Source organism: Perissodus microlepis, chromosome 16 (assembly GCF_051167445.1).
Source record: "Perissodus microlepis isolate ML-2025 ecotype Zambia chromosome 16, ASM5116744v1, whole genome shotgun sequence".
NCBI lineage: Eukaryota > Metazoa > Chordata > Actinopteri > Cichliformes > Cichlidae > Perissodus > Perissodus microlepis.
Genome location: NC_140476.1, coordinates 18826587 through 18853431, shown reverse-complemented (window position 1 = coordinate 18853431; position 26845 = coordinate 18826587). Strand labels below are relative to the sequence as shown.

The 26845-nt window shown below is 40.1% G+C and overlaps 2 protein-coding genes across 2 annotated transcripts; both read left to right on the top strand.

Moving 5' to 3' along the window:
- Positions 1–6847: 6847 nt before the first annotated feature.
- On the top strand, positions 6848–16288 carry LOC146370748 (nectin-2-like). Its single transcript, XM_084908923.1, has 6 exons — positions 6848–7244; positions 10999–11340; positions 11453–11755; positions 12687–12780; positions 13703–13788; positions 16176–16288. Exons 1-6 carry the CDS (start codon positions 7106–7108, stop codon positions 16211–16213), a joined length of 1002 nt encoding a protein of 333 aa, XP_084765049.1. The 5' UTR covers positions 6848–7105; the 3' UTR covers positions 16214–16288.
- Positions 16223–23545, top strand: LOC146370747 (nectin-3-like protein). The gene is made up of 8 exons (XM_084908922.1): positions 16223–16330; positions 16842–16941; positions 17160–17256; positions 17545–17612; positions 20219–20560; positions 20676–20978; positions 22064–22157; positions 23377–23545. The coding sequence occupies exons 2-8, from the start codon at positions 16890–16892 to the stop codon at positions 23531–23533; spliced, it is 1113 nt and encodes a 370-aa protein (XP_084765048.1). The 5' UTR covers positions 16223–16330; positions 16842–16889; the 3' UTR covers positions 23534–23545.
- The last annotated feature ends 3300 nt before the right edge of the window (positions 23546–26845 follow it).

Genomic DNA, 26845 nt, shown 5'->3' with positions numbered 1-26845 from the left:
TGCAGAGGAGGCAACCACCCCCCCCCCCCCCCCCCCCCCCCCCCCCGTCCCCGTCCCCGTCCCCTTCTGGCTGCCTCTGCCTCAATTTTATCCCACAACTTAGACATTCACATTACTCACACTCTCATTACACATACATATAGGATCTTGGGGGTGGGCACGCTACACGGAATCCAAATTACCATCAGGGTGTACACCTCACCCCTGGCGTTGTTGCCCACCTCTCAATTTTAAATACACGTAGACAATGAGGGCTAGCAGGGGGGGCTATGCGCTTACCTGCTGCTCTCTGGCAGGTAGCTCCATGCCCTCCTGGGTTTTAAATGCACCTTAGAACACACATGCATCAACACTACATATGAGCGGGTGGAGGGAGGTTTGGAGTCTTCTCTCATCCCCGTTCTCTGCAGCCTGCTGAAGCGGGGGGTTAGGAGGAGGAGTTGGCCGTCCGACTGGGGTCTGGAATGTGGGGCCTCCCTGCTGCTGCGGAGTCGGGGCGGTCTGCTTCTCCCCACCGCAGGGAAAAGGGTAACACCACCTGGGTCTGGGTGCAGTTTCCCCCTCCAGGGGCAAGGGTACCTAGACCCGGTTCGTAGAGTACGCTTGGGGAGTGTGATTGTGTGTACAGCGTCTCTTTATGTCTGTCTCCACGTTGGTTGAGTGTGGAGTAAGTGCATATGAGAGCATGAGGGTGGGAATGGATGTTTGTATCTGTGTGTGCCTGTTTGTCTGTGTCTATATGTCAGGTTGGGTATCAGACGCCACCTCTCTGGGGACATCTCAGGCCCTCCAAGGTTTGGAGGCCTATCTCCCCCCACCACTTCCCCTGCCGGTGGCGGACTCCCTCAGACATCGGTGTGTTGGTGGTTCTTTGTGTCCGTGGATGGGCGTCCAGGTACACACCGGCTCACTCCTTGGCGGCTGCTTATCGGGGCCTGGAGCCTGGGGCTCGCTCGGGCCACTTCGGAGGTGGGGTGCCCCCGGCCTCTCGGCCTGGGGCTCGGTCACTCAGGCACAGCTGGCTGCCGGCGGAGCTCACGGGCGCGTCACTGCAACCCCCCCGGCTTCTGCTCCGCAGCTGCTGAGTGACCCCTCATCTGGGACTCTCCTCAGCTCTTTCTGGGACAGTGGCGTGGCTGCCCCTCTGTTGGTCTTCCTTGGTCTCTTGTGTTCTGGGGGCCTCTGGATGTCTGGAGTTTTGATCTCCTCCGTACCTGCTTCATGCCCTGGAGGACGGGGCAGTGGCTCCCCACACCCTCTAGCAGATCATTACATGAAGGAACCTTTTAAAAAACAAGCGCGTTCATGCTCACAGGTGTACACACGGGTGATCACACACACAAACTACACCCTTTTTGGCTCCTACCTCAAAGCACACTGTGTGCTGTCGATCTTACGTGCTGCACAATAATGTTTAATATTTAGTATTTACTGTTATATTCCCATATATCATCGTGATGTTGTTTATTCTATTACTCTCGTTTTCTTCTGCTTGTTTTCTTTTTTCTTTCTCAACAGGTGATCCAGGTGATCGATATATGTATTTTTTTTAAAAAATTTTCTCTGCTTATTCTGTTGGTTTTTGTTTTTTGCCCTTCTCCCCTGTCCCTCTTCTCAGCTGTTTTTCTTTCCCTCTTTCTTTCTCCCCTTCTTTCCCCCAGTCAAGTCTGTCCCGTATTCAGCAAGTGAAAATAAAATAAACAATAAAAGGTGAATCAAATGGACCATTACGGCAAGGCTGGGATGGTCAATTTGGTAAAGTAAATCCGTTGGGCATCTTTCTTCGCCTTTAGACAATAATTCTGATGGCAAAAGAGCCAAATGGGACAGGCAGAGAAAAAAAAAAAAGACCTGCAGGTATCAGCCTGTGATGTTCTCCTTTATAGTGGACAGAAATTATTTTTTGGGAGTGGCACAAATAATTTGTGTGGAATCTTATTTAATGCAGAACAGCTGACTGTTATGTAAATAGTTTGAAATTGTTATTTTAAAAAAAGGTAAAAGGCTGCAAATAACTTTGTTGTTTGCAAAACTTGTGAATAGGATTGTAAAATTGACAATTTTTAAAGTTGTGAAATATGAAATATGATTCAATAAACATGTTTGTAGTTGTTACAGTAATTTTTTAAAAACTTTTTCTACTTGGATTTTATGTTTTCTGTCTGAATTTAGATCAGTTGTGTTAATACAGTATGCCAAAATGAAAACATAACTGTAAATTCAGGCATGTGAGGTTGTGCTGAAAAGAATGATACCAAACAAGGCAAAGTAAATAGTTTTTAAAGGTGAAATGTAGACGGAAACATCAAAAGTAGTAAAAAATGGCCAATTATAACCTGGACCCCAGAGGGTTGAACATGTTTTTTAAGTAACGCAATAGTTACTTTTCAAGTAATTGATTACTTTTAGAATCTTGTAACTCAGTTGCTTAAGAAGTAACTAGTAACTATAACTAATGACTTTTTCAAAGTAACTTGCCCAACACTGGTCAGCACAGCTGAATCAAATGATTAGTTCACTACCAGGGCTCTGAAAACTTCAAGACATGTTGTGGAGGTCATTTAGCAATTTGGATCAGCTTTAGTGGATCAAGGACACATTTAAAACCTGCAGGAGATGTGAGGTGGGTCACTGGTACTTTGGCGGCAAACAAAGTGAGTACCCAGTATGGCAACGCTACAACCACCACAATCAGCTCTCTCTTTGGCCTAGCTACATAAGCATTTAACAGTCATGTTGTCCAGTGTGTAATCAGGGGTGACTTTCACAGATCTACTGTGGGTACTGTTCATTTTTTTGTCTTCTTTTGTGTAATTACTGCTTTAAACAGTTTTTTTTTATTATTTTATAAAGAGATATGATTAAATAGAAGTAAAGAGAGTGAGTAAATAAGTCAAACGAGTACACTGACTAATGCCATCATGCAGCTTTTACAAAGTGTGGGTAAGCTGCGAGTCACAGCCGTTTATTTAAAGCACTCACGGATGTTGCACAAGGCACAGAGATAAATTGAGAAACAACTTGAGTGGTTTTACTTCACTGTCATGGAAATTGTTTCATCATTACAGTAAAGACAGAAACAGAATGTAACTAATCTGACTGATCAGATTACTTCTGCAAAACTTATGCTGCCTCTAGTTTTTGTTGCCACTGTCCAAAATGTGATAAGAGTGCACAGCTCAAAGAAATTGGGGAACACTTGTTGTCAGATTATAACACAAAATCTGTGAAACTTCAGGGATATGAAATGAAAGTGGCAACAGGTGTGTTGGACATGCAACAATAAGACAACGCCTTAAACAGGAATAGGTATTAAACTGCACGGTGCTGGGTTGTGAGCACAAATCTCACTAAATGATTTGTGCTCACAACATGCCACTATCATGCAGTCTGAGTCTGACAGTTTAATCAGAAATATGCACATATATTCTCCACATTCTTGAGACTGTGCTCAGAGACACAGCAAGCTTTCTTGCAAGAGAATGTGTGGATTTGCCATCCTGGAGTAGCTGGATTATCTGTGTGACCTGAAAGGCTTGCAGCTACCATCTCATGCTACCAGCAAAACTAGAGAACGGTAAGGAGAGAAAAACATTTTGTGGAAATCCCCTCGTATAACCATTCATCTTCCTGGGGATTGCCTAGAACTAGAAACAGAAAGAATATCTAACTCTGCTCTTTTGGTTTCATTTTACAGAAGAAAACTAAATGTTGTGACTCAAACAACGGGAATCGATAGATCTGGGTACCAGTGATGGACATTAGATCAACTGTGAAAGTGGATGCAGTTCCTCGCTCCAATCCAAACCCAAACAACCATTGTCTTCATGCAGCCTCCCCTCACCAGCTGGAAGCTCCAAGACTGAAGATGGAACAACAAATCTCAGATTACAAGACTGTGTTTACTCTCTGCCTTATCCTCCTACTTCTTCGAGATCACCTGTGTCAGCTAGGGGATTGTTGACTTCTGTTTAAAACAAGGTGTAAGGACACTCTGTCTCTCAAGTTGGACACAGGATACACATGTACACAGACACAGACATACAATCACCCTTTTTCTGTTCTCTAACTGCTCTCCTATAGAAGCTCAGTCTGAGTAAAGTTCTTTTTTCTCCTCTTGTCCCCGGATGTTGTGAATTTCATTGTTTTCTAACCATGCGATTTCTCTCTGACCTGTCTTCTCAATGTGATATTTGTGCAATGTATGTATGGTTGAAATGGGTCCAATGGGTTTTTTGGTATCATTATAATGAATCTTAATTCACACCTATGGGCAATTTAGTGCTACTAATTGAACTGCAATGCACTACTATGCAGACCCATGACTGAATATGTTTCCTGTCATAGGATTGCAGTGTTTGCTCTTTCAGAGTTTGTTTTTTACATTCCTTTCCGAATGAAAAAGAATATTAAAAATTATTATTTCATATGAAATCAAATTCCACATCAGTGTCAGTGATCACACAGTGGGACACTCTAGATGAGAAACTGCTTTTAGTGAGTACATGGTTATTTTTATTTCTTAAGCATCCGCCACACAGATAACTGATAAACTTTTCTGTGTTCTACTCAGTCATGGAAACTCTGCTCTATTCTTTGTGCTCTAATTCTACCAACTATTTTCTACTAACTTATGATTGTTGTATTCAGTCATATTTATTCATAACTTTAAACTGCAGTAGTCAGTGATTGATTGACTAGCACCTCTCACATATAAGTGTTTTCGTGACGGGTGCACTGTGAAGTGTGATTAAAGAGTGATATATATATACACACACACAAAAACAGGATATGACATTATGCCCATAGAAAATAGTGCTGTTACTGCAAGTAAGAATAATTTAGTGTCACTGTTGAGTGTCTGCAACACAATGCATCTTTTGATGCAACCTATAAAACAGATTAAGACAAACTGGAACAAATTATTTGGTGTTGTAATGACTCATTCGACCCACAATGGCCCAAGTCAGCTTTAAGTACCATCAGGTGCTTAAAGCTGACGTCTCACAGATTCCCAAATTCCAGGTTTTGACACTCTGTGACCAAAATTCACTGAACCAACAGCAAAAGAAGACCAAAACTATGCTTCATGTTTGAAAAACATTGTAATGATTTCAATTTTATTTTGGCTCTCTTGCTTCCACCATAATAAAATTGCACTTCCTATCTCTGTACTTCCTAACTCTGTGTGTGTATATATATCACCCTTAATCACACAGTGCACCCCTCACGAAAACACTTATATGTGAGAGGTGCTTTACAAACACTGACTACTGCAGTCTAAAGTTATGAATAAATATGACTGAATACAACAATCATAAGTTAGTAGAAAATAGTACATTGTGATGATTTCACTTGTATTTTGGCTCTCTTGCTTCCACCATAATACAATTGCACTTCCTATCTATGTGTGCTTCAAGACCAATTTTCCATCAAAAACCCTATTTTCTGCCTTATTCGCTTGCTCATTATGTACACTAAAAAGACACATTTCTGCTATTAAATACAGGAGAAATATCAATGTCTCTAATAAACCTCTGTAACTGAAAAATAGAAAGGTTATGTTTTTCACTAAAGAAATCTTCAAAAAGAGAGCTTATATTGGCTGGTTTATTGCAGATTTACGTACACAAGCAATTTGATGTTAATTGGCAAACATTTAACGCAAAAAAACTAGGTCTTATTTTTTGCACTCGATATTAATATTAGTTTAGATGGAAGCACATCCTTTATAAATCACTCTTAAACTAACCACGACTATGAGCGCTATTTAATGATAGTGCACGTTTTGGGTTTTTTTTTTTTTTTTCACGATTGTGTAAATATGGCCCCAAAAGGCTGTGCAGGAACAGGAAATGTGGTACTTTTATGAGGCTGCGGTCAGAAGTGCGTTTTACGTCAGAAAATAGCTAACAAAATGTGCTCAAAAACGGGTGCAGTGAAGAGATTACAGCACTTGGACTTGACTCAACTTAAAATTAACCTGCAGTGGATCTTGTGGAAATTTATCGTTGTTTCATTGTAACATGAGCCCTGCCAGGGCTGGACTGGGACAAAAAATCAACCCAGACATTTTGACTAGAGTCCGACCCACCAGGAATTAGGAAAAACCATAAACCCTTTGAATAAAAACAAATGCTGTTGTGACAGTGATGTACACTATCTTGTTGGTAAATAGGTATCAATCTAATAAACTTAAACCTACACTAATATCAATATCAATGCGATAAACAAACAAGAGAAACGGGACTTGCGACAGAAAAGCTGATCAGCTGATCATTGATAAGTTTCATGATTGAAGTAGCAACACGAGAGGGAGGGAGAGACAATGACAGAAGAAGAGGCAGCTGACAGCATAAAGACACAGAATAACTCCAGCTTTGTGTCTTTTTTTTTCATTCTAGCTGAAGTACGGGACAAATCGCGTTCCTTTTCACCTCAATTTCACCTCAACCAAGTTCAACCTCATTGGCTGTAATTGGTCCAGCCCAGAGTCGATCATGACCAATTAGCCAATCCACCGCCTTTAATTGCTGATACTGTTACAAAACAAACAAAAGGTCATCGGCCCATAAAAACGAAAAATCATCTTTAAATCATCAAACTGTAAATTATAAATTTTAAATTGTTATTGATCACTTTACCCCTAGTCCTAAAGTGTATATTTATTTTGTTACTCATCTTATATGTATTGTTTATTTACTTGCACTGCTGTAACCGGAGCCTCGTCGGCTCGTCTCTACGTTGCGGAGATGACAATAAAGTTTACTTTGACTTCAGCAGCGAGCAGGCGCACCGAGAGCTCTCGCGCTCACTTTTCGCGCATAGAATTTCGAAAAAACATCGGTGCAAATTATAAGTCTGTATCATAATGTCTGGTGTTCTCGTGTTTGTTGGTTTGTTTTTACTTTCTTTTATTTTGCGAGTTATTGGATGCTGTTCCAGCCAGCCAGAGGATCCCCCGCCGCCCCGCCCTCTCCTCCCTGTGTAAGCTGCAGGCTCACCTCGCAAACGGAGGGCGCCCTTACTCCCAGCAAATGGGCGATAGAAAACCGATCGGTGCCTATGCCATTCCCACTCTGCGCTGGCCTGACGTAAGGCCAGAATGAGTACGAGCATTTTTTTTTTTTTGCCCGTGATGCCGCCCCCACCACTACCAAGATCAGTGGATGGAAGTTATTGCGACTCCATGAGCAGTCTGCTGCTCCCGATGGTGGTGCTTCAGTGCACATATGTAGTAGAAGGTACGTATGCTATATTTTATTGCTATTATTTTAATTACTTCTGCTTTTGTGGAAGGCAGTTCTGAGCAGGCTTTGATCAACGTTTTGGGGTTAGGGAGTGCTGGGAGCGGCACACCCTGTTACCAAGGGTAGGCACCACAGCACCCCCTGCCAAATACAAAAAATAAAATAAAAAAAGTGCCGAAACACTTAAAACACCATAACTGGCGTTATTTTTCCTTAGAAAATCTGTGTTAAATCAGTAAAAAATAGTAAAAAAACCAAAAACAAAACAACAACAACAGTAGAAGAATTTGAATGAGTGATCAGCCGATATCACCAGTTACCACAATGGCACGAAAGCATTTTAAATAAACAAAAAACCCCAAACAAAAACAAATAAACAAACAAAATAAACACAACAAAAGAGCATCCGTTTAAGGAGCTTCATTTTTGCTTCATTCAATTTTTCTGTGTTTGCCTGATCCCCTTATCAGCTTAGACTAAATTTAAAAACATGTAAAATACAATCAGACGCCCAGAACTGATGATTGTCCTTACAGACAGTTTGAACAGTTTGGACATTAGTACACCGAGGTGAGGAAATCACCCCAACCCCTGAGTGTCAGTTCACATTTGGAGTATTTTAACTGTGCACCCAGCTGAAGGTAAAGCTTTAGCTTATTATAAGCTGCAGTGTAATTAAGCAGCAGTCCTGTCTTTGATACAAAAGGGCACTCATCTGTGTACATTTGGAGTTTGGGTGGGGGAAAATATTATCCATATTTGGAAAGGTTCTGGTCAGCAGGTTTATTGTATGTCTTGTCTTTTGTGTCTTAAGAGACCTCTTTGGACGACTTGTAGACTTCCTAATGGTTAACCAATGGATTTGCTCACCTGTGTTTGTGCCTGACATGTGCGCCCTGTGAGGTTTAATTCTAGGTTTAAACTTTTAGGTGTGCTCAGCTCAAAAGCCCAATCATAATATCATACATGTCATGCCTTGTAAATCATCCTTCATAGTTAACGTAAACTTCTCAACAGAGTCCTCTTCTAGCTCATAAACTGTACGTGTGTAGTATTCCATAGCTAACTGTTCCAATATGCCTAAGAAAATACACAATATTTCATCTGATATTTCATAATGTCACAAATTACCAAAGGAGTGAGAAGTCAAAGGAGAGACATGACCAGCATCATCCTCTTCCTCCTCACCTAAAGCCTCCTCTACTGTCTGGGCTTTAACAGATGAAAACATAAACCTGCTTATTTATTCTGGATATTGTCACAATTACTTATTTTCAGAAGATTAGAGCTTGATCACAAATTAGGCTACATTCTCGATCAATCGATCGATCAATCAATCAATCAATGTATTTATAAGCACATTTAAAAAACAACACAAGTTGACCAAAGTGCTGTACAAAGTAACAAAACAAAACAAAAAAACAAGCACCAAAAAATAACAGAAATGTTACTTTTTTTCCATAGGTGTCCAGCAATATTATATCCACTTCAAAGAAGGTTTCACTAATGCTGACTGTAGCTTCCACCCAGAGAAAGCTTAAGCCTGTACTCATAGCCTCTGTTGTTTATTTCAGCAGCTTCACTCATTACAATCACAAACCAACATAAGAGCTTGTTGCCATTTTTCAGCTGAAACTAAACTCATCGTTTACTCTCCCAGTTTCTCTTTATTTCTCTCCTAGTGATCTTTAGCTTTGTTTCTGTTACACCACAATTAAATCCGTATTGTTTCTTTCAAAATAACACATCCCCCTTTATAGGAAGTAAGTAAATAGAATTTATTTATATAGTACTTTTCACAGATAAAAATCATAAGCACTGCACAATAAAACCAGAAATATATATATATATATATATATATATATATATATATATATATATATATATATATATATATATATTTATATATATATAAAATAATAATATGAAACAATGAAAAAATAAATTAAAAAGCTTGTTTGCATAGAAATGTCTTCAGCTGCTTTTTAAAAGAGTCAGTGGAGTTTGTACAGGATAAAGACAACAGAAGAGAATTACACAACCCTCGTGCCACTGCCTGAAAAACCTAATCCCCACACAAACCTAGTACGTGGGACCAACAGTAACCTCTAACCTGAAAATCTGAGGTCTAAAGCATGAGGTTTTAACAGGTCAGAGATATGTTGGGGAGCTTCACTGTGTAGAGCACGAAAGGTTATTATTATTATTATTTTATTTTATTTTTTTTAATAAAACCTAAACTGGACTGGCAACCACTGAAAAGAAGCCTGGAGTATTAACTGGAGTAGTATGTGACCTCTTGTTAGTGCCAGGTAAAGTCTTGCCACAGTATTCTGTACACTCTGAACGCGATCCAAAGCTGATTAGTTGAAGTAAGTAAAAAGACCATCACAGTAATTCAAACGAGAAGAAATAAAAGCATAAATAAAACCTATTCATGAATGAAAGAAACCTACTGCATCTTGTAGTGAGATTTTACACATTCTAACTTGTACTTGTATTTTTACATTGTTGTTTTGTTTTGTTTTCTTTTGTTTTACTTGTGGATTGTAGCTCTTTGTTAATGAGTGTAGAGTTCAACAGTAACTCTCGTGGTGAGGAGAGTTGTTGAGGAGCCTTGTTCACTGAAGTTCACTGTATATAAAATTTTATCATGAAAAGAATAAATGAAAGATGAATCCAAGCAGCGACCCCAAGATATGAATCCTTCATTTGACACATGTTCCTTAATTTCTATACAACAAGGCAGAGTTTTTATGTAACTAACTGAAAGACTTTAAATTGTTTAGCTTTTTGATTATCCATCCAAACTGCAACCAGGATCTGGTTTTACATTGTTTTGAGCACATGTATTTGCTTATGACTTCAAACTGAAAGCATGGGAATCAAGCTGCAGATTATTGTTTTCACATTCCTCTGTCATGGAGATTTAAGGTGGGGTATGTTTTCAGAGTCATTTTCCCAGGACACTAGAGCATGCAACCTTGAGTGTTTCACATGTGGTTAAGGACATGAGTTGTTACCTTACTTGACAGATTTCAGTGTATGTTCTTGTTATTTTGATCATTTAATAAACAAAAGTAATATTAATCTTGAGTAGATTAAACACCTAAGAAAATGGTTAAAAACATTAGAAAAACCAAACCTGCAGAGAGGTTTTGTCATGCTTGCAGTTCATTTTTAAAGTCATTACTCTGTAATCAGTGGTGATTCGAACATAATTCCATCAAGTATACCAATTTTTGTCACTGTTAAGTTACAGATGACTAACATACATTGGATGTGACACATGAAGAAGATGCACACAGAGAACATAACATGAAATGTTACAATAATTATGAAATAAATAATCTTTATGGAAAAACAAATGATTTAATGATTTTTTAACATATAGATGGTAATAATTTCTGGCCGTGTCACAGTGTATGTGCAAAGTTTTGTTCAGGTCGACCTATTGGTTAGGGAGCAGGAAGGATACATACAGGCATATATACATGCTATGATAAATATAGTAAGAACGTTATCACTATCCTAGGGATTTATCCTTTAGTTGAAGGCAGAATTTTTATTATGGGAGGAAAACGCTGTATTTGTCTGAAAAGAACTACCAAACATAAGTTCAAGATTTAGCGAAGAAATCAAGCACACACAAAGAAAGAAAGAAAAATTTGGTTTAGTCTTCTTAGAGACTCTTTTTTTCGTTTCTACGTTTATTTGGCCTGATCTTTAATAGTATTTCACTTTCCAGCTCTTCAGATGATTGGTGGAAGTGTGACAGTGGTTCAAGGAGGTACCGCTATCCTACCGTGCCATGTCACTGGTACCAATGATGACCTGACACAGATTACCTGGCAGAGGAGGACGAGAGAAAAACCTCACAATGACAATTTCCTAACTATCCTACCCAGAGAGGGACTACAGTTTGTCAATGGAGGTGATGATCGATTTAAATATATCAGGAATTTTAATAAAAAAAATGGAACACTCCAATTAGCTGATGTTACTCTGAAGGATGAAGGCATCTACACATGCATCTTCACGTTGTTTCCCAGTGGAAATCAGAAGACTGAGATACTTCTAAAAGTGATTGGTATGTACAAAATATTCCCAAAATTCTGGGCGTTTGTATGTGAGGCAGAGACAGAATTACTTTTACCATTCTGCTTGCATGTTGACCTACTTCTGTGCTGTAACTCTCCTAGTGCCTCCTTTCACAAACATCAAGGACAATCTTCCCACTTTGGGCAAAGAAGAGGTTTTATTTGCTACCTGCACGGCTGCTGGATCGAAGCCTCCTGCTGAGGTGAGGTGGCTCACTGATGCTTTGGGAGACAAAGTGAGGACGACAACAAACTCCACACAGTATGACAACGATACAACTACCACAGTCAGCTCTCTGTTTGGTGTTCCTATGAGAGAGATTAACAGTCACCAGGTCCAGTGCGTCATCAGCAGTGACGCCATGTCTAAAGAAGAAACCCTGCCCTTCAGCATACAGATCTACTGTGAGTATCAGCTGTTAATAGAGTTTATTATTTGTCTTTTGTGTCATTTTTAATAAAGATTTTTTTTATTTGACCATAAAAATGTATATTAAAACGATATACAGATATACACAGCCATAGATTGAACTGAAAAAAAGAAGTTGAACTGAATCAGGAAAAGCCCCGTAAGGCAGTATCAAAATCTCTTTACCAGTCAATTTGTACTGTCTAGATATTTCAGCTGCCTCAAATGAGTTTTGTTCACATGAGCGCAGGTATCAACTTACCAATATTCATCATTTAATAATTTTTCAGTTGCATGTATATGTTCAGGTCAGAATTAACTTACAGCAGCTAAAGTCAGAAAATGGCTCAGCAATCCAGTTGTTTTGAAGCAGAGGTACCATTTATGATTTTAGGGGCACACCACTATCCTGCAAAGTAAAGCTGCTGACGATGTCTGTTTTTAGCCATGCCTATTTTGTTTGTTTCTGGTCTACTACTTCCAGCATGACAAAACACCATGTGACAAAGTCTGCCTCAAACTTGTTTGTCAAGCCTGACAATGAGTCCATTATTTTCACTGATCTCCACAGTCATAAGATCCATTCAGTACATATGAAGAATGGCAGAGGATGAAGCAAAACTAATAGAGGCTTGTTTTAAAACTGAACACAGGTTCCTCTGGTTTTGTGCGGTGTTATGTATCTGGTGGAAGTCCCTGAGAAGAACACAAAATTTAATATCCTTTTTTCAGACAAGGTGATTGTAAGTGAGCCTTTGGCAACCTTCAATGTGTAGCATAGGATCACTCCTTCAAACTAAATAAAAGATACCAGAATTTATGGTTTTGTGTTACATGATAGGATTCTGGCAAATGTGAAATATTACTTTGACACCATTAGTATTTCCTCATTTCAGAATTAACACTGTTCTCTTTCTGTTTTTGCAGTCCCTCCCACAGAAGTGAACATTAGAGCAATTTCTGAGAACTCATTTGAGTGTGTGACAGAAGCCAACCCAAGCGCAAACTTTACCTGGAGCAGGTAAAGTAGTTTGAATAATGATTTAAGCTGAAACTTTAATTTGCTTCTTTTTGTTTGTCTTGTGCAACCTGTTTTTAAAAAGCCCTGAGGAACAAAAAGATGTATTGTATTTAGTGATATACAGTATAACACATAATAAAGTTGTGGGGAGTGAATTTTGGAAAATTAAAGAAGGCAACATTTAAACTTTAGCTGATGGGTGTTTCCTGAGCATGCACGCTTTAGGAATAGACTGTGGTTAAACTGTAGGTTCTGAAAAAAAAAATTAAGGTAAATTTATACATCTACAAGTAGAGAAGTTTGGGGTATTATTGTTTTTAGATGTTTTACTAAGTTTTTGAGGTTTTGTTCTTTTTGTCTTCCAGATATTCCTCCTTAGCTGTAGTTAAAAATACATTAACATGGAAGTTATGCTATGACGAGGCATCTGCCATGTGTGTCCTTCCACAATTCACAACAGTCTCTACTCCTAGAATATTGCTCATATTTTAGTGAAATATTCACAAAATTATCACATAATATGTCTTCACTCAAACTGGGGTCAAGGTCATAACTCTCATTTTATGGGCACTTTTCTATGTTCACAAGAATTACTCATTGAATTTTAGTGAAATTAGATAAATGTGACCTGGATATGACAGTTTGGGAGCTTTCTTGACTTGAGTGGATGTGAATTCTCATTGTTGTGTGCGATACAGCCAACCAGTGTCAATTTAACTTATAACTTTGTGAACATATCACGGCACTGGCTCCACCTGTCTGAAAGCCCCCACCATCATTCCCATCCCCCAAAGGACTGGAATAGACAGCCTCAATGACTGCAGAATCATACTCCTCATGTCTTGTGGTCATGAAGTGTTTCTTGTAAATAGTGTCTCAGCACATCACAAACCTCCTTCCTCCTTGTCTCGACCCCCACCAGTTTACAGCACAAATCAGTCCACGGAGGATGCCATCACCATCACCCCTCACAGAACGCGAAGCCATCTAGAGAACAGGAAGAGCTATGTGAGTATGCTCTAGCGTTCAACACCATAATCTTATCATCACCTTCAGATGCCCCTCCCACCTGGTCCTGGATCATAGGTTCCATCACCACCTGGCCCCAATCAGTCAGACAGCCCCCATCCAAGTCTGTCTCCAACTTCAGGTGTCTGGGCACCCACATCTCTGCCAACCTCACCTGGACCCACAACACCATTGCCCTGGTAAAGAAGGTCAAGCAGTGGCTGCACTTGTTCCATATCCTGAGGAAGAATAACTTTGAACCAGTAGCTAAAGCTGGTCTTCTATTTCTCCTCAGTGGAGAGCGTGCTCTCCTACTGGCTGGGTGGTAGGCTGCACAAGGGGGAATTAACACTACCTGAAAAATCATTGGTTGCCCGCTGCCACCCATGGAGGCCTTTGCCAGATCCTCCTGTTTCAGGAGAACAAAGTCCATCACAGGTGCTCTGGACGGCGCCTCATGTTAATCAGGTTCCAAACATCCAGACTCACAAACAGCTTCTTCCCCAGGGCTATTTAGACTGTAAACAAACACTATCCCCCACATAGTATGTGCCTTTGTATTGTATACCTCTTTATTTGTATATATTCTCTCTTATCTGTTGATTATTCCTGCTGCATTACTATTTACATTTGGCCTGGTGCAACCACAATTTATATGTATATATGTATACTGACAATAAACAGCTATTCTATTCTATTGAGGGATTAGCTTACTCAGCTTAAGTAGATGCTATAATAAGTCATGGTTGGTTCTTCAGATAACAGTCAACAAAACAAACATTTAAGGTATTTATTTAAGCTGTTTGGTTTTTAGCAGTTACTATGAGCAGTTTCACATTTTACTGTATTCCCTCTGGCAAAAACTGTCATTACTGCAGGCTGTCAGAGTCATTACTGGCTCTGACAGTGATGCTTACTGTAATGTTTTTTTTAGCTTCACTGAACAGATTTAGTGAAGCTTGAAACACCCCCGAAGTTTTACTCTGGTTGTTTTTGCATTTTTACTTCAAGTGCATTTTGTTCAGGAGTTTCCCTGTCGTGATTTTAAGACCAAAATTCATGATTCATTTCTCATTTGTAAATGGCCTGTATTTGTATAGCACTTTACTTAGTCCCTAAGGACCACAAAGTGCTTTACACTACATTCAGACATTCACCCATTCACACACACATTCACTCACTGGTGATGGCAAGCTACATTGTAGCCACAGCCACCCTGGGGCGCACTGACAGAGGTGAGACTTATTTATGGGTATAAAACAGTGGGCACTAAATATATAACTATTTGGTCAGGTGTGATACAGACTTGCCTGTTTTTCAGGGTAGGTTATTTCCATGATGTGTGCACAGTTCATATTGAACATAAGGACATAGTTAAATGAAATGCTGATTCATGAAAAAGAAACATCCATCCATCCATCCATCCATTTTCTTCCACCTATCTGGGGCTGTGTTGCTGGGGCATCCGCCTAAGCAGAAAAGCTGAGCCTGCCTTACCACAGCAACCTCCTTCTAGCTTGTCAAGGGGAATGCCAAGGCGTTCCCGACCAGCTGAGAGATATTATCACTCCAGCGTATTCCACATCTTGCCTCCTTCAAGTGGGACATAGCCGGAACACTTTGCCCTCGAGGCATCCTTGTCAGATGCCTGAATCACATCAACTGGCACCTTTTGATGTGTAGCAGAGTAGCAGCACTACTCTGAATCTCTACCAAATGGCTGTGGCCTTACCGTATCTAAGGGAGAGGCCAGCCACCCTTAATTTCCTCCACTTGTATCTGCAATCTGTTCTTTCAAAACAATAACGCTAAAATCCAGACATTACAAATGACATAAATATTTTTTTCACATTGCAAAACAGTCTTTTTACACTAAATATTTCATTATGCATATTCACCAGTGTGACTCAGCAGTGCTTGGCTTCTCTCTCTCCAGTTCACTACTTATCCATTACATGTGAGGAATTCCTGGTAAATGCAGTGTTTATGCATTTAAACAGTTTTGCTTTAAGTGCCTCTAAAGCTTCATTAAGTTATTTTTAAGAGTTTTAGCATCAGTGATCCACAGAAGATGAAAGAAGCCATCTATGTCAACTGTGAATGACCTTCTTTGAATAGCTCTGTTCATTGTACACACAATGAACAGAGCTACCACTTCTGTTCAAAGTATTCTATAATACAGTTTTAAAATCCCTTCCAGATGCTTTTTCTTTCCAAGTTCCTTAGACTAGTGTGGTAGAAAACTTTACCAAAACTAAGAATGTCTTCACAAAAAATGTATTTCAATTAAAATTTAATTGATTGAAATTCATTGGACTTTTGGCACATTTCGCATTTTTCTGCCCTATCGCTACATTTCATGTTGAGCCTCGTTTATGTTTTTCCAGATCTGGCCAGTCTTTCCTGCAGTCTGCTGTCAAAGTAGATGGTGCAAAGCTACAACTGCTGAGTCTGACCTCTGATCTAAACGGCCTCTATCAGTGTGAAGCGTCTAATGCATATGGAAGTAAACATGGTCAGCTCTATGTGCATGTGGCATCAGGTGAGGTCAGCTTGGATTTAGCTGTGCAGTTTGTCCAAATCTTCTGAATTTATTTTGTGATTTCTGAGCTTTTGTGTGTTGTTATTCTGTTTTCTTTTTTGTCCATTCCTGTCAAAGGAAACTTGAACATCTAGACAGATTTCTTTGGTAAGCAGCTAGTTTAGAGAAGTGGTTGCCTTACCCTAAAGTCAGCACAAAACAGACAAGTTATTGGATAATGGATGCCTTACCCAGTGCAGTATATGATCATATTCATTTCAGTTCCACCAATGGAAGCTCAGACCATGTCCTATCTTGTGATTCTTTTCATGATCATATCAAGTTTGTTTCATTTACTTTTGTGCATCAGAACTTGTCAGTACAGGGACATTTTTGAATGTTTTTGGTACAGATGTTGCATGGTGTTTGAATACCGTCAGATTCATCTTAATGTGAAATATAAAACTAAATGCCAGGTAAGTGAGAGAGAACAATAGATCATTTCATATTCTCACTCCCTGTGTCTTTGCAGGAACATGCTCGGCTGCTTGGGCCTCATTTGCTGTTTTTCTTTTCCTGAATGTCATTGGGGCTGCAGCATGGTGGTTTTTCAAATCTGGATATTTTCAAAGGTGCGTAGAACAATAATCATACAAGCATACATTTAGGATGTAGCATGATAAGTAGCTATTATAGTATTTCAATATTCATATTGTTGAAACTCCTCAATAAAAGCTAAAAGCTAAAAGTCTCCACTTGAATTTAAAGTTGATTGATTTTATTTCAAAATTGACCCCAAAATATTCCAACTCTATACGACAAACTATGTCATTTTTTCCTGTGGTATTAGGTTTTTCCCCATGCATGGTGATGAACACAGTGACCCACGATCTCCCAGGAGTCCAGGTGATGATCATGGACAAGATCACCAAAAACTGCAGAGAGAGGTTAGTACAGTTAATTTGTAGAAATGTGAGTGTTTCCCTCACTGTTAATATGTGTCTTGAAATATGTTGGCACTAGTGTAAAACTCTCTGATATGCAGTTACTGGGGGTGTATTTATAGTTTAATTATGAAGAAATTATTTTATTTAATCTCTACTAAAAGACCCAAATAGTAACAGCAGTAACATTAATAGCTTATTATGATTGTGTTTAATATTATAGAAGTTTAAATGTTTTTTTCTAAAATCTCCAGTTGAAAATTAACAAATATTCTGAATTATCCACCTTAGGAATCTGTCTGACAGCAAAAGAAGAAAAACATCTGGACTGAGGGCTTCACTAGTATGTCTTTCAGCTGGTAAATGAACAGATGAAACACTGGTGGACGTTCCTGGTGTCCATTCACATGCCTACCTCTATTTTATTTACCTTTCTTTCTACCTTTTTTTTTTCCTTTTTCCTTTTTTTTTTTTTTACTGTTGCCACACATTAAATTTAGAGTAATCCCCACTGATGCCTGCTTGTTGATGGAAATTTAATAAAGTATTTTAAAAAATATATATCGACTGAAAATAGAATTTGGACATTAATTAGGCCTACAAATCAATATTTTCAGATACTATTTGCTGACCTGGGGGATTTGTACGAACAGCATTAAAATCCACTCAGACTATCAGATTTTTTTTTTTCCATAGGCAGTCTAAAAGTTGAAAATTTGATTTACCTTTGTCCTTTTTTGTTTTGTGTTTTTTTTTTCTGGTTCTAGTGTCCTGTTTAAGACATTTGAAGTAAACTTAAATGCTTTTGAATGTAATTTCTCAATTTAAGACCAAAAAAAAAACCCAGTTGACTAAAAGATGCTGTCTACCACTGCTGTTTTTTTGTTTGTTTGTTGTATTATTATTATTTATTTAGCTATTGGTTGCATAGTTAGTTAGTTGTGTAAGTGTTATTTGGGTTTGGCTGTGACAAATCATCTACTAATTGGAAGGTTGAGGTTCGAACCCTGGCTGCTCTAGTCTGTCTGCCAAATCATTCTTAGGCAAGATACTAATGTGTTCATCAGAGTGTGATTATTAGATTGAAAGCACTTAGATGTTGGTTTGTTTCACAGAACACACACACACACACATAGATAGATAGATAGATAGATAGATAGATAGATAGATAGATAGATAGATATGTCCCTCGTCCTATGGCGAGTACCTGGATACAGACAGACAAAATGGTGGTGGCTGACCAATCGGACATAGTGGTGGTAGACAAATAGAAGAAGACGGCCGTAGTGACATCTGTAGCGGTTTCAAATGACAGCAACATCAGGAAGAAGGAATACGGGAAGCTCGAGAAATACCAAGGGCTCAGAGAAGAGCTTGAGAAGATGTGGAGGATGAAGGCAACGGTGGTCCCAGTGGTAATCGGAGCACTAGGTGCAGTGACTCCCAAGCTAGGCAAGTGGCTCCAGCAGATCCTGGGATCAACATCTGAGCTCTCTGTCCAGAAGAGCGCAGTCCTAGGAACAGCTAAGATAGTGTGCAGGACCCTCAAGCTCCCAGGCTCCGAGAGAGAAAGAAAAAGAGAGACAGACTATAGTTTTAATACAACTTGACGTCATCCTGGCTGTTTCCCCTGGAAAAAAGCAATGACTGTTTTCACGGGCTGTGATTGCGATAATTTAATGTGAAGCCAATTTTACATAATACTCTAAAGCTATATTCTAGTAAATTAAGTTCAACGAGACTATGGTCATTTTAGAAATCCAAAACGCTGCATACTGACAATCAAGGAAGGTCATAGATTGTCCTTTGAATCGACATACATGATTTCAAATGAGATATAAAAGCCGTTTATAATCGAAATCCTGATAAGATACTACTACAAAACAGAGGTTTACTAAATACAAACACTCCATAGTTTCCCATTAAGCCTAATATGTGGTTTGAAAAAACTGCTGTTTCATACTGAGTGTTCTGGGAAAATCAGTCAGTGCAAAGCTGTCGATCGAGGAACACCATTTGCACGCGAGACTGTGGCAAATCTCTATATATTTTCAACATGAGGAGATGGTGATGATTTTTTTTTAATTTATTTATTTTGCATGTCTTTGTTATAGTTTATTATCAGCTTGTTAGAGTTTCTGTTTAGTTCGGTTTCTGGTATGGTTCTAATAAGACAGACACTATATCTACAGGTGAGGATAATTAATATTTGATCCGTGTTGAATTTTTAAATTTCCTCATTTACGAAGAAATGGGTACTCTCTAATTTTTATTGTAGTCTAATTTTATTGGAGAGAGACTGAATGCCATCCAAAAATCCAGAAAAACATTACATAAAAGTTATAAATCGATTAGCATGTTATTGAGTGAGAAAGGTATTTGATCCCCTACAATCTAGAAGCAATTCTGACCCCAACAGACTGGCTGTTTTAGTGAAGCTCTATCTTTTTATACATTTTATAGCCAATCAATCAAATTTAGTTTTAGCAGATACATGAGATTTTGCTTTGCCAGTGGTGCCATTACCAAAATTTTAATCTTTTTCATTTTAAGTGAACTGGTTCTCCTAGAACTAAGTGTATCTTTGAAATCATCCAAGATAACAGAGGTGTATTTTTACTTCTGGGTCATTCCATCTCAAATCAACAAATTTCTAGAAGAACCTTTGTTGATTTGCATAAACATATCAAACACTTTAAGATACAGATTTTTGAAAAATGGTCTCTTGACACAATTTCAGGCCATTTTCACACGCTTAAATCTAACACAATGTTTTGAACCTAAATGTCTCAAAAAAAATCTCAAAACGAAAGATAAAAATCACCAAATTTCACTGACCTTTTCTTAATGATGATGATAAAAAAAAGACATTATAACATGATACATTATACTCAAGACATATTTTATCATTTATTATTGCGTCCATATCTCAGCTAATAGTAATAGTGTTTCATGCTCTTTACAGCTCTCCAGATGATCAGTGGAAGTGTAACAGCAGTTCAAGGAGGCACTGCTATCTTACCGTGTCATGTCATTGATACCAATGATGACCTGACACAGATTTCCTGGCAGAGGAAGACGAGAGAAAAACCTCGCAATGACAATTTCCTAACTGTCCTACCCAGAGAGGGACCACAATTTGTCAATGGAGACGATGATCGATTTAAATATATCGGGAATTTTAATGACAAAAATGGAACTCTCCAGTTATCCAGTGTTACCCTGAAGGATAAAGGCAGCTACACGTGCATCTTCACCTTTTTTCCCAGTGGAAATCAGAAAACTGAGATACCTCTGAACTTGCTTGGTATATTTATTTATTTATTTTTATTCAAAATATTCTAAATGTTTGTGTGTGAGACAGAGTTACTTTCACCATCCTTCTTGCATGTTGATTTATTTTAGTGCTGTAACTCTCCTAGTGCCTCCTTTCACAAACATCAAGGACAATCTTCCCACTTTGGGCAAAGAAGAGGTTTTATTTGCTACCTGCATGGCTGCTGGATCGAAGCCTCCTGCAGAGGTGAGGTGGCTCACTGATGCTTTGGGAGACAAAGTGAGGACGACAGCAAACTCCACCCAGTATGACAACGGTACAACTACCACAGTCAGCTCTCTGTTTGGCGTACCTACGAGAGAGATTAACGGTCACCAAGTCCAGTGTGTCATCAGCAGTGACTCCCTGACTAAAGAAGAAACCCTGCCCTTCACCATACAGGTCTACTGTGAGTATCAGCTGATGATGTAGTTTATTATTTGTCTTCTTTTTTGTCTGTCGATTTTAAATATTTTATTATTTTAATTATTAAATCAAATATGAAAAAGATACACGGACACACTAAGGATTAAAACCAGCAGCAATAGTTAGCAATAAATGTTTAATGAAGAGTTTTCGTTTTAGCCTCCATGTTTAGCATGACAGACATTTGGTAAGGGAGGAAATCTGGATGAAACTATTTCTCTTTAATCCAGGCGGTGATGTGTTCCTTCATTTGCTGACAAGTGACAATACATTATCTGCAATGCTTGTGTGCAATATATACATTATATATTGATACATGAATTAAGTTGTTCAAAACACTTAGTTGTTTGTGGTCTGGGGAATTGTGCTTGTAATAGCTCATTTTTGTCAAAACCAACTAAATAGAAACATGAGATAAATTTAACAGTTTCAACTGTAAAGAGCATTACTGTTGGAGTTATTTTTGGATTCTTGAAAGCAGCGTGGAATTAGCAATGCCCATTGAGGTCAACATACCCAGAAAACCCAGATAAGCTTTGTTCAGCTGAGCTAAAGTGTCAGTAAGAGTATTTCTTGATATTCAGTCATTTCTCAGAGGAATGCAGTCCAAGGTAATCCAACAATCCAGGGTAATCGTAGTGAAATAGAAGCACCACTCAACTATGATTTGAGTAACACAGCCTATCTTGCAGAATAGAATGTTTCTAATCTGGATCTATTTATTCATTTTTGACCTTCTACTTCCAACATGACTAAACACCGCGCCAAGATGTAAAGGCTGTTTCAAATTAATTTATCAAGCTTCAAAATTACTTCATTGGGCTTCATTCATCTCCCTCAGTCGTAAGATCCATGGTGTGCACAGAGAATAGCAGATGAGGAAAAGGTTTGTGGGTGATCTGGTGACAACCTTGAAAGCATATGAAAGAATCGCTCCCTGAAACTAAATGAAAAGTAACTAAAACAGTGGCTTTGACAAGATTCAGGCAAATTTGAAACATTATAGTGATATGATTTAATATTTTCCAACTTCAGGATTAACATGGGTGTTTCTTTGTCTTTTCTCAGTTTCTCCCACAGAAGTGAACATTAAGAAGATTTCCGAGGACTCGTTTGAGTGTGTGACAGAAGCCAACCTGAATTCAAAATTTACCTGGAGCAGGTAAAATAGTTTGAATAATCATTTCAGTTGAAATATTTATTTCAGTACAGTAAAAAAAAAAAAAAAGTCCTAAGAGAGAAAGAGAAGTATTGGATTGAGCACTGTATAACATGCAACACATGGATGATAGTGAAGAGGAGGAGGTTGGCGGGCAGTGTGAAGAGAATCATTGGGAGAAAGTTGGGAAGGGGCAGGAAGAGGGACAGGGCTAGTGAAAGGAAAAGGAAAAAGAGAAGTGACGGTAGTTCGGAAGGATCTGATAGTGAAGGTAAAGGGGAGGGGTGGTTTGAGGTTTGAGGAGGAGGGAATAAAGAGAATGGATCTACTTAAGTTGCCAAGAGTACTTAGAGCACAAGTGGGAGAAATTAAGTATGCTAAATTACTCAGAGATGGTAATCTACTGATTGGCTGTAATTTGGAAGTGAAACTGATGGGGGTGTGTATAGTTAAAGTGAAAAATACTGCAAGGGTTGGGAAAAGGGGAGTCAATGGAAGTTAAGGAGTCATTGTGGAAGTTGTGGACAAGAGATATTTTATTTTGTATTCTTATGGTGACAATTTATAATCAGAACTATCATTGATCAATCATTCATCATTGTCGAATCTGTTGATAGAATAATCTCTGAATTATATCTATGGTAATCTGAGCAAAATATTAATGTATGCATATTATCATCACTTTAATTAGTCTATTGTTGTTCTCTATCATTCTTTCTATCTGCTTAAGCTGTTGCAAATGGTATCCATATCATTGTATTCACACCTCTCGAAGCTGTGGGTCTAGTAGGGCCTTCTACATTCACCTACACACATATTCAGGCCTACATCAACATGCACATAGAGAGTCATGGAAAATACGCACGTTCACACCCGCACGTATTAAGAACAGGGAGGTCGTCTCAGGACAGTCTCTCGGTTGGACACACAGTCTCACAAAGTGGCACAACATATCACACACTTGTTTGTCTCTAAAGTAGCATCTGATGTCTATATAAGGAGAACTTTTTGAGTGTGGGGAACTGTTATCATTTCCAGTAAGATCTAACTGTGATGTCATCAGGGTAATATAAGGATGGGGAGCGGTCTGCTCGTTGAAGATTGTAAGATTGTTGTTGCAAGTTTCTTCCCACACTCTGCGCAAGTGTGTAAAATAAAGATCACTATTTTTGGCACCTACCTGGATTCAGTCTGCTTACTTCTCTTACCCAAATCGAACAAGTTTCAACAATTCTTGGTGCCGAAAACCCGGTTGGGGAAGAGAGGAGCGTGCGGCTTGGAGGTGCCAAAGGGACGGAAGGCCAGCAGCTTATCTGAGTGACACGCCAGGCGAAGTAGAAGGTGAGTGCCACCTGTTGATTTTTATCCAAAGGCGCTAAATTGGAAGTTAAAACTAAATTTAATAATATTCACTCAGTATAGGCTTCTGGTGTCTGTCCATAGTGATTTTGGGGTAATTAGTGCTAAAAGCAGGGAATATTGGACTGACTAAATTTATTGCTGTTTATTTTGGGGGCGAATTTTGAGTTAAGAGGTTATGTGTCTAAGTCAATACGGTGTGTGTTTAAAGTGATGTGGGTTGACTGGGGAGGCCAGCCAGCCAACCAGTAGTTTAGGGTATTCGGTCTGATTGATCAGCAGAACGCGGTTCGGGCGTCGAAATAACCACGGGCTAAGACCCCGCAGTGATGCTTATAATACACTTGAATAAATTGTCTTAGGACTGGGGCGTGGCCCCTAAGAGCGCAGTTGCTCAGCGTGTAGCGGCGACCCCTAATCGTGGACGCACGGTCAGGTTAAAAGCTCGGGTGGTACCCGGGGGATTTCGAGCGTGCGTGTGTGTACATGCTGGCTTTGTTCCATCTCCCTACTTCTCCATGTCTCTGCTTCTCAGTTTCCTTTTTGGGTAGGTGAAGGTGTGTTTCAGAAGTGTGGTTAAAGGATTTCAGTATATTAAATAAACTAAACTTTGTAGTCTTGTGTTTGTGATTTCCTAATGTGAGTTGGGTCATATTTCCTCCTCGGCCTGGAGAAGGCAGAGGTGTGTGCTTTATTTTTGATGTTGTGTATATAAAGTCTTTTAAAGATCGGTTGAGTCTCTCGCTATAAGGAGGGAAACGGCGTGCATAGTAGATTGATTGGATTATTCTCATGTGTGAAAACTTTGTAGTTGTTAGGGAAGTGAATGTGAGAGTGAATTTTTGCTGGCTTTGGGTGCTTAAATTGTTGCAGTAGACGTTTGTGAAGTTTTGTCTTGAAAGGAGGATTAGAGAGTGTGTGTGTGTGTGTGTATGTGTGTCTGTGGGCGGTCTCTCCCCGGCTAGAGCCTAGCGGATGTTAAGCTTGACCAGCTTGTGGGATTCTGACTGCCGAAAGGGGAACTACAGTGAGGCAACCCCAAAGGGAGGAGCCTAAGAGCGGCCATTTTGGTAAGGTAAGTGAGGTCGGAAAGCAAAATGGCTGAAGAGGAAAAGGTGACCCCTGATGGGGGAAAGAGATACAAGCCACTGAAGGAGCAAATACAGCAATTGAAGAAAGCAATTAAAATTACTGCTGAGGGGACTTCAAAGGAGATTGCCCGCCAGTGTCAAGATCTGGAAAGAGAAGTGAAGGAATTATGTGAAAATCAACAGAAGACGTTGGAGGACAGAATTCCTCTTCATTCCATCTTCCAAGTTGAAGGTGAGAAATGTGAGAAGAGGATCAAAGAGCTTGAAGAGGAACACTTGGGACGTTTTCAAGGGAGAAAAGTGAAGGCAGAAAAGAAGCTCATGATTGGAAAACAAAATAAGTATTGCAAGCTTATGATTGTCTCCCAAGGCGTTTCTCACTGGATGCAAGAGGAAGTGAACGACACCAAACCAGTCTTAATAAAGGAAGCCGAGGCTGAGGGAACATTATATCCCAGCCTGAAGGAATTCCTGAGTGCCCCACCCCCTCCTTATATCTGTCCAGTGGTGACTTTGGAGGGTGGCACCCTGTGGGGGCCGGGAGGAAAAACAGGAACAGTTAAAGGAGGAATTGTGGAAGTACAGGAGAATCCTATACCATCGACATCTGCTCGGGGCACAGAGGAGGCAGACACAAGAGTGGTGCAGCCTCAATCAGTGGCACCTACACAAAAAGTGATGCAGCCTCAATCAGTGGCAGCTGCATCAGAGGTGAGTCAGCCCCACCCAGCTGCTGGGACATCACAAGGAATCACTACACGGGGGGTGATCTTGATCCCTCCCTCTCTTTTCAGCCCAGATGGAGCTACAGAAGAAGTTCAACCTGTGGCTTCCACGAGTACAGGTCAGGTGACACCGCAACAGCCCAGCCAGGGAAATGCATCCCAGGAGGTCTGGACTTCAGAGGAAGATTCACCTTCACTGCAGTTTCAGAGGCAGCCATTAAAGGCGAGCCAAAAAACCAGTCAGAGGTCGAAGGTTGACAACCTTGAGGAAGAACAGTGGCAGGGCCATGTTGTTGGGAAAGTATCTGACAACCGGGAGGCCGTGATAAAGTTGGAACAGACCTTGAAAAGACTGGAGGAAGAAGGCGTAGCAACACCACGGCTATTAGCACAAACGCTTGAGGCATTGGAAAAGGACTTGGCGACCTCTATAAGACAATCACGAAAATCTAGAGAAGTGTCGAACCTGGAAATGGGAGGACTTGCCCCAAAGTTTCAGGGTCTCCCAGGAGTGAAGACGCTTCGCTCTGGGAGGGTTCTGGAAGAAGTAAGAGACAAAAGACCGTTGATCTTTGAAAAGAATCGGAAGCAGAACGTTGCATTGCAAACCGGAGAAGGGCAGTGTGACATAGAGGAGGAATTGCCCCTCACTATGCCTTTACTGACGGGTTTACAGGGCGAACCAGTCTACCATCCCTATAATATCAGAGATCTTGAGGCTCTGGTGAAGCAGCTGCCCCCGATCACAGAGGGAGGAGCGGCTTGGTTGAGAAGACTAGGAAGTCTTACAGAAGGAGAAGAACTTGCCCTGGGAGATTTTCGTGCTATCGGTGGGAGGACCTTCAGAGGTGGAGGCCTCGCAGACGTGGAAGAGATAGCAAGAACTGCATGCCAACCAAACGATGTCCCCTATGTAAGGGTGCGAAATGCTCTCTCTGATGCAGTGCGTGAGAAGTATCCGACCCATAATATTGGCACTACACCTAGGATTGTTTGGAGCCCAGAACATTCCCCTAGAGAGTTTATAGAGCACGCAAAAGAACAGTGGATTCTCCAAACTGGAGAGCATCCTGGGCAAGATGGGGAACCCCGGGCGTGGTTCCGATGTGCGGTGTTAGCAGGTCTGCCAGAACGAGTGAGAGCAGATCTACAGAAGAACCCAGACTTTGCGGTGGCGGATTCAGCAAAATGGGAGAGGCATATCATACATCGACTTGAGCTGGAAAGAGACGAGGTGAACAAGAAAAAACAGGAGCTGGAGGAGGCGCAAGGGCAGTTAGTAAAATTGAAATTGGCTGAGGCGAGAGAAAAACTAAACGAAAAGAAAAAGGAAAACAAAGATGGAGCTAAGAAGATGCTGGTGGCGCAGCCACAGGGCAATCCGGGGCCTGATTGGCCAGATTTGGATCCGGTTCTGTACCCTGATGACCGATGGCCCGCCAATGGACCAAGGCAAGGAAGACCCGCGGGGAATTGGGGGGCTACTAGGTCGTTGAGGGGGCGTGGTGGATCTCAA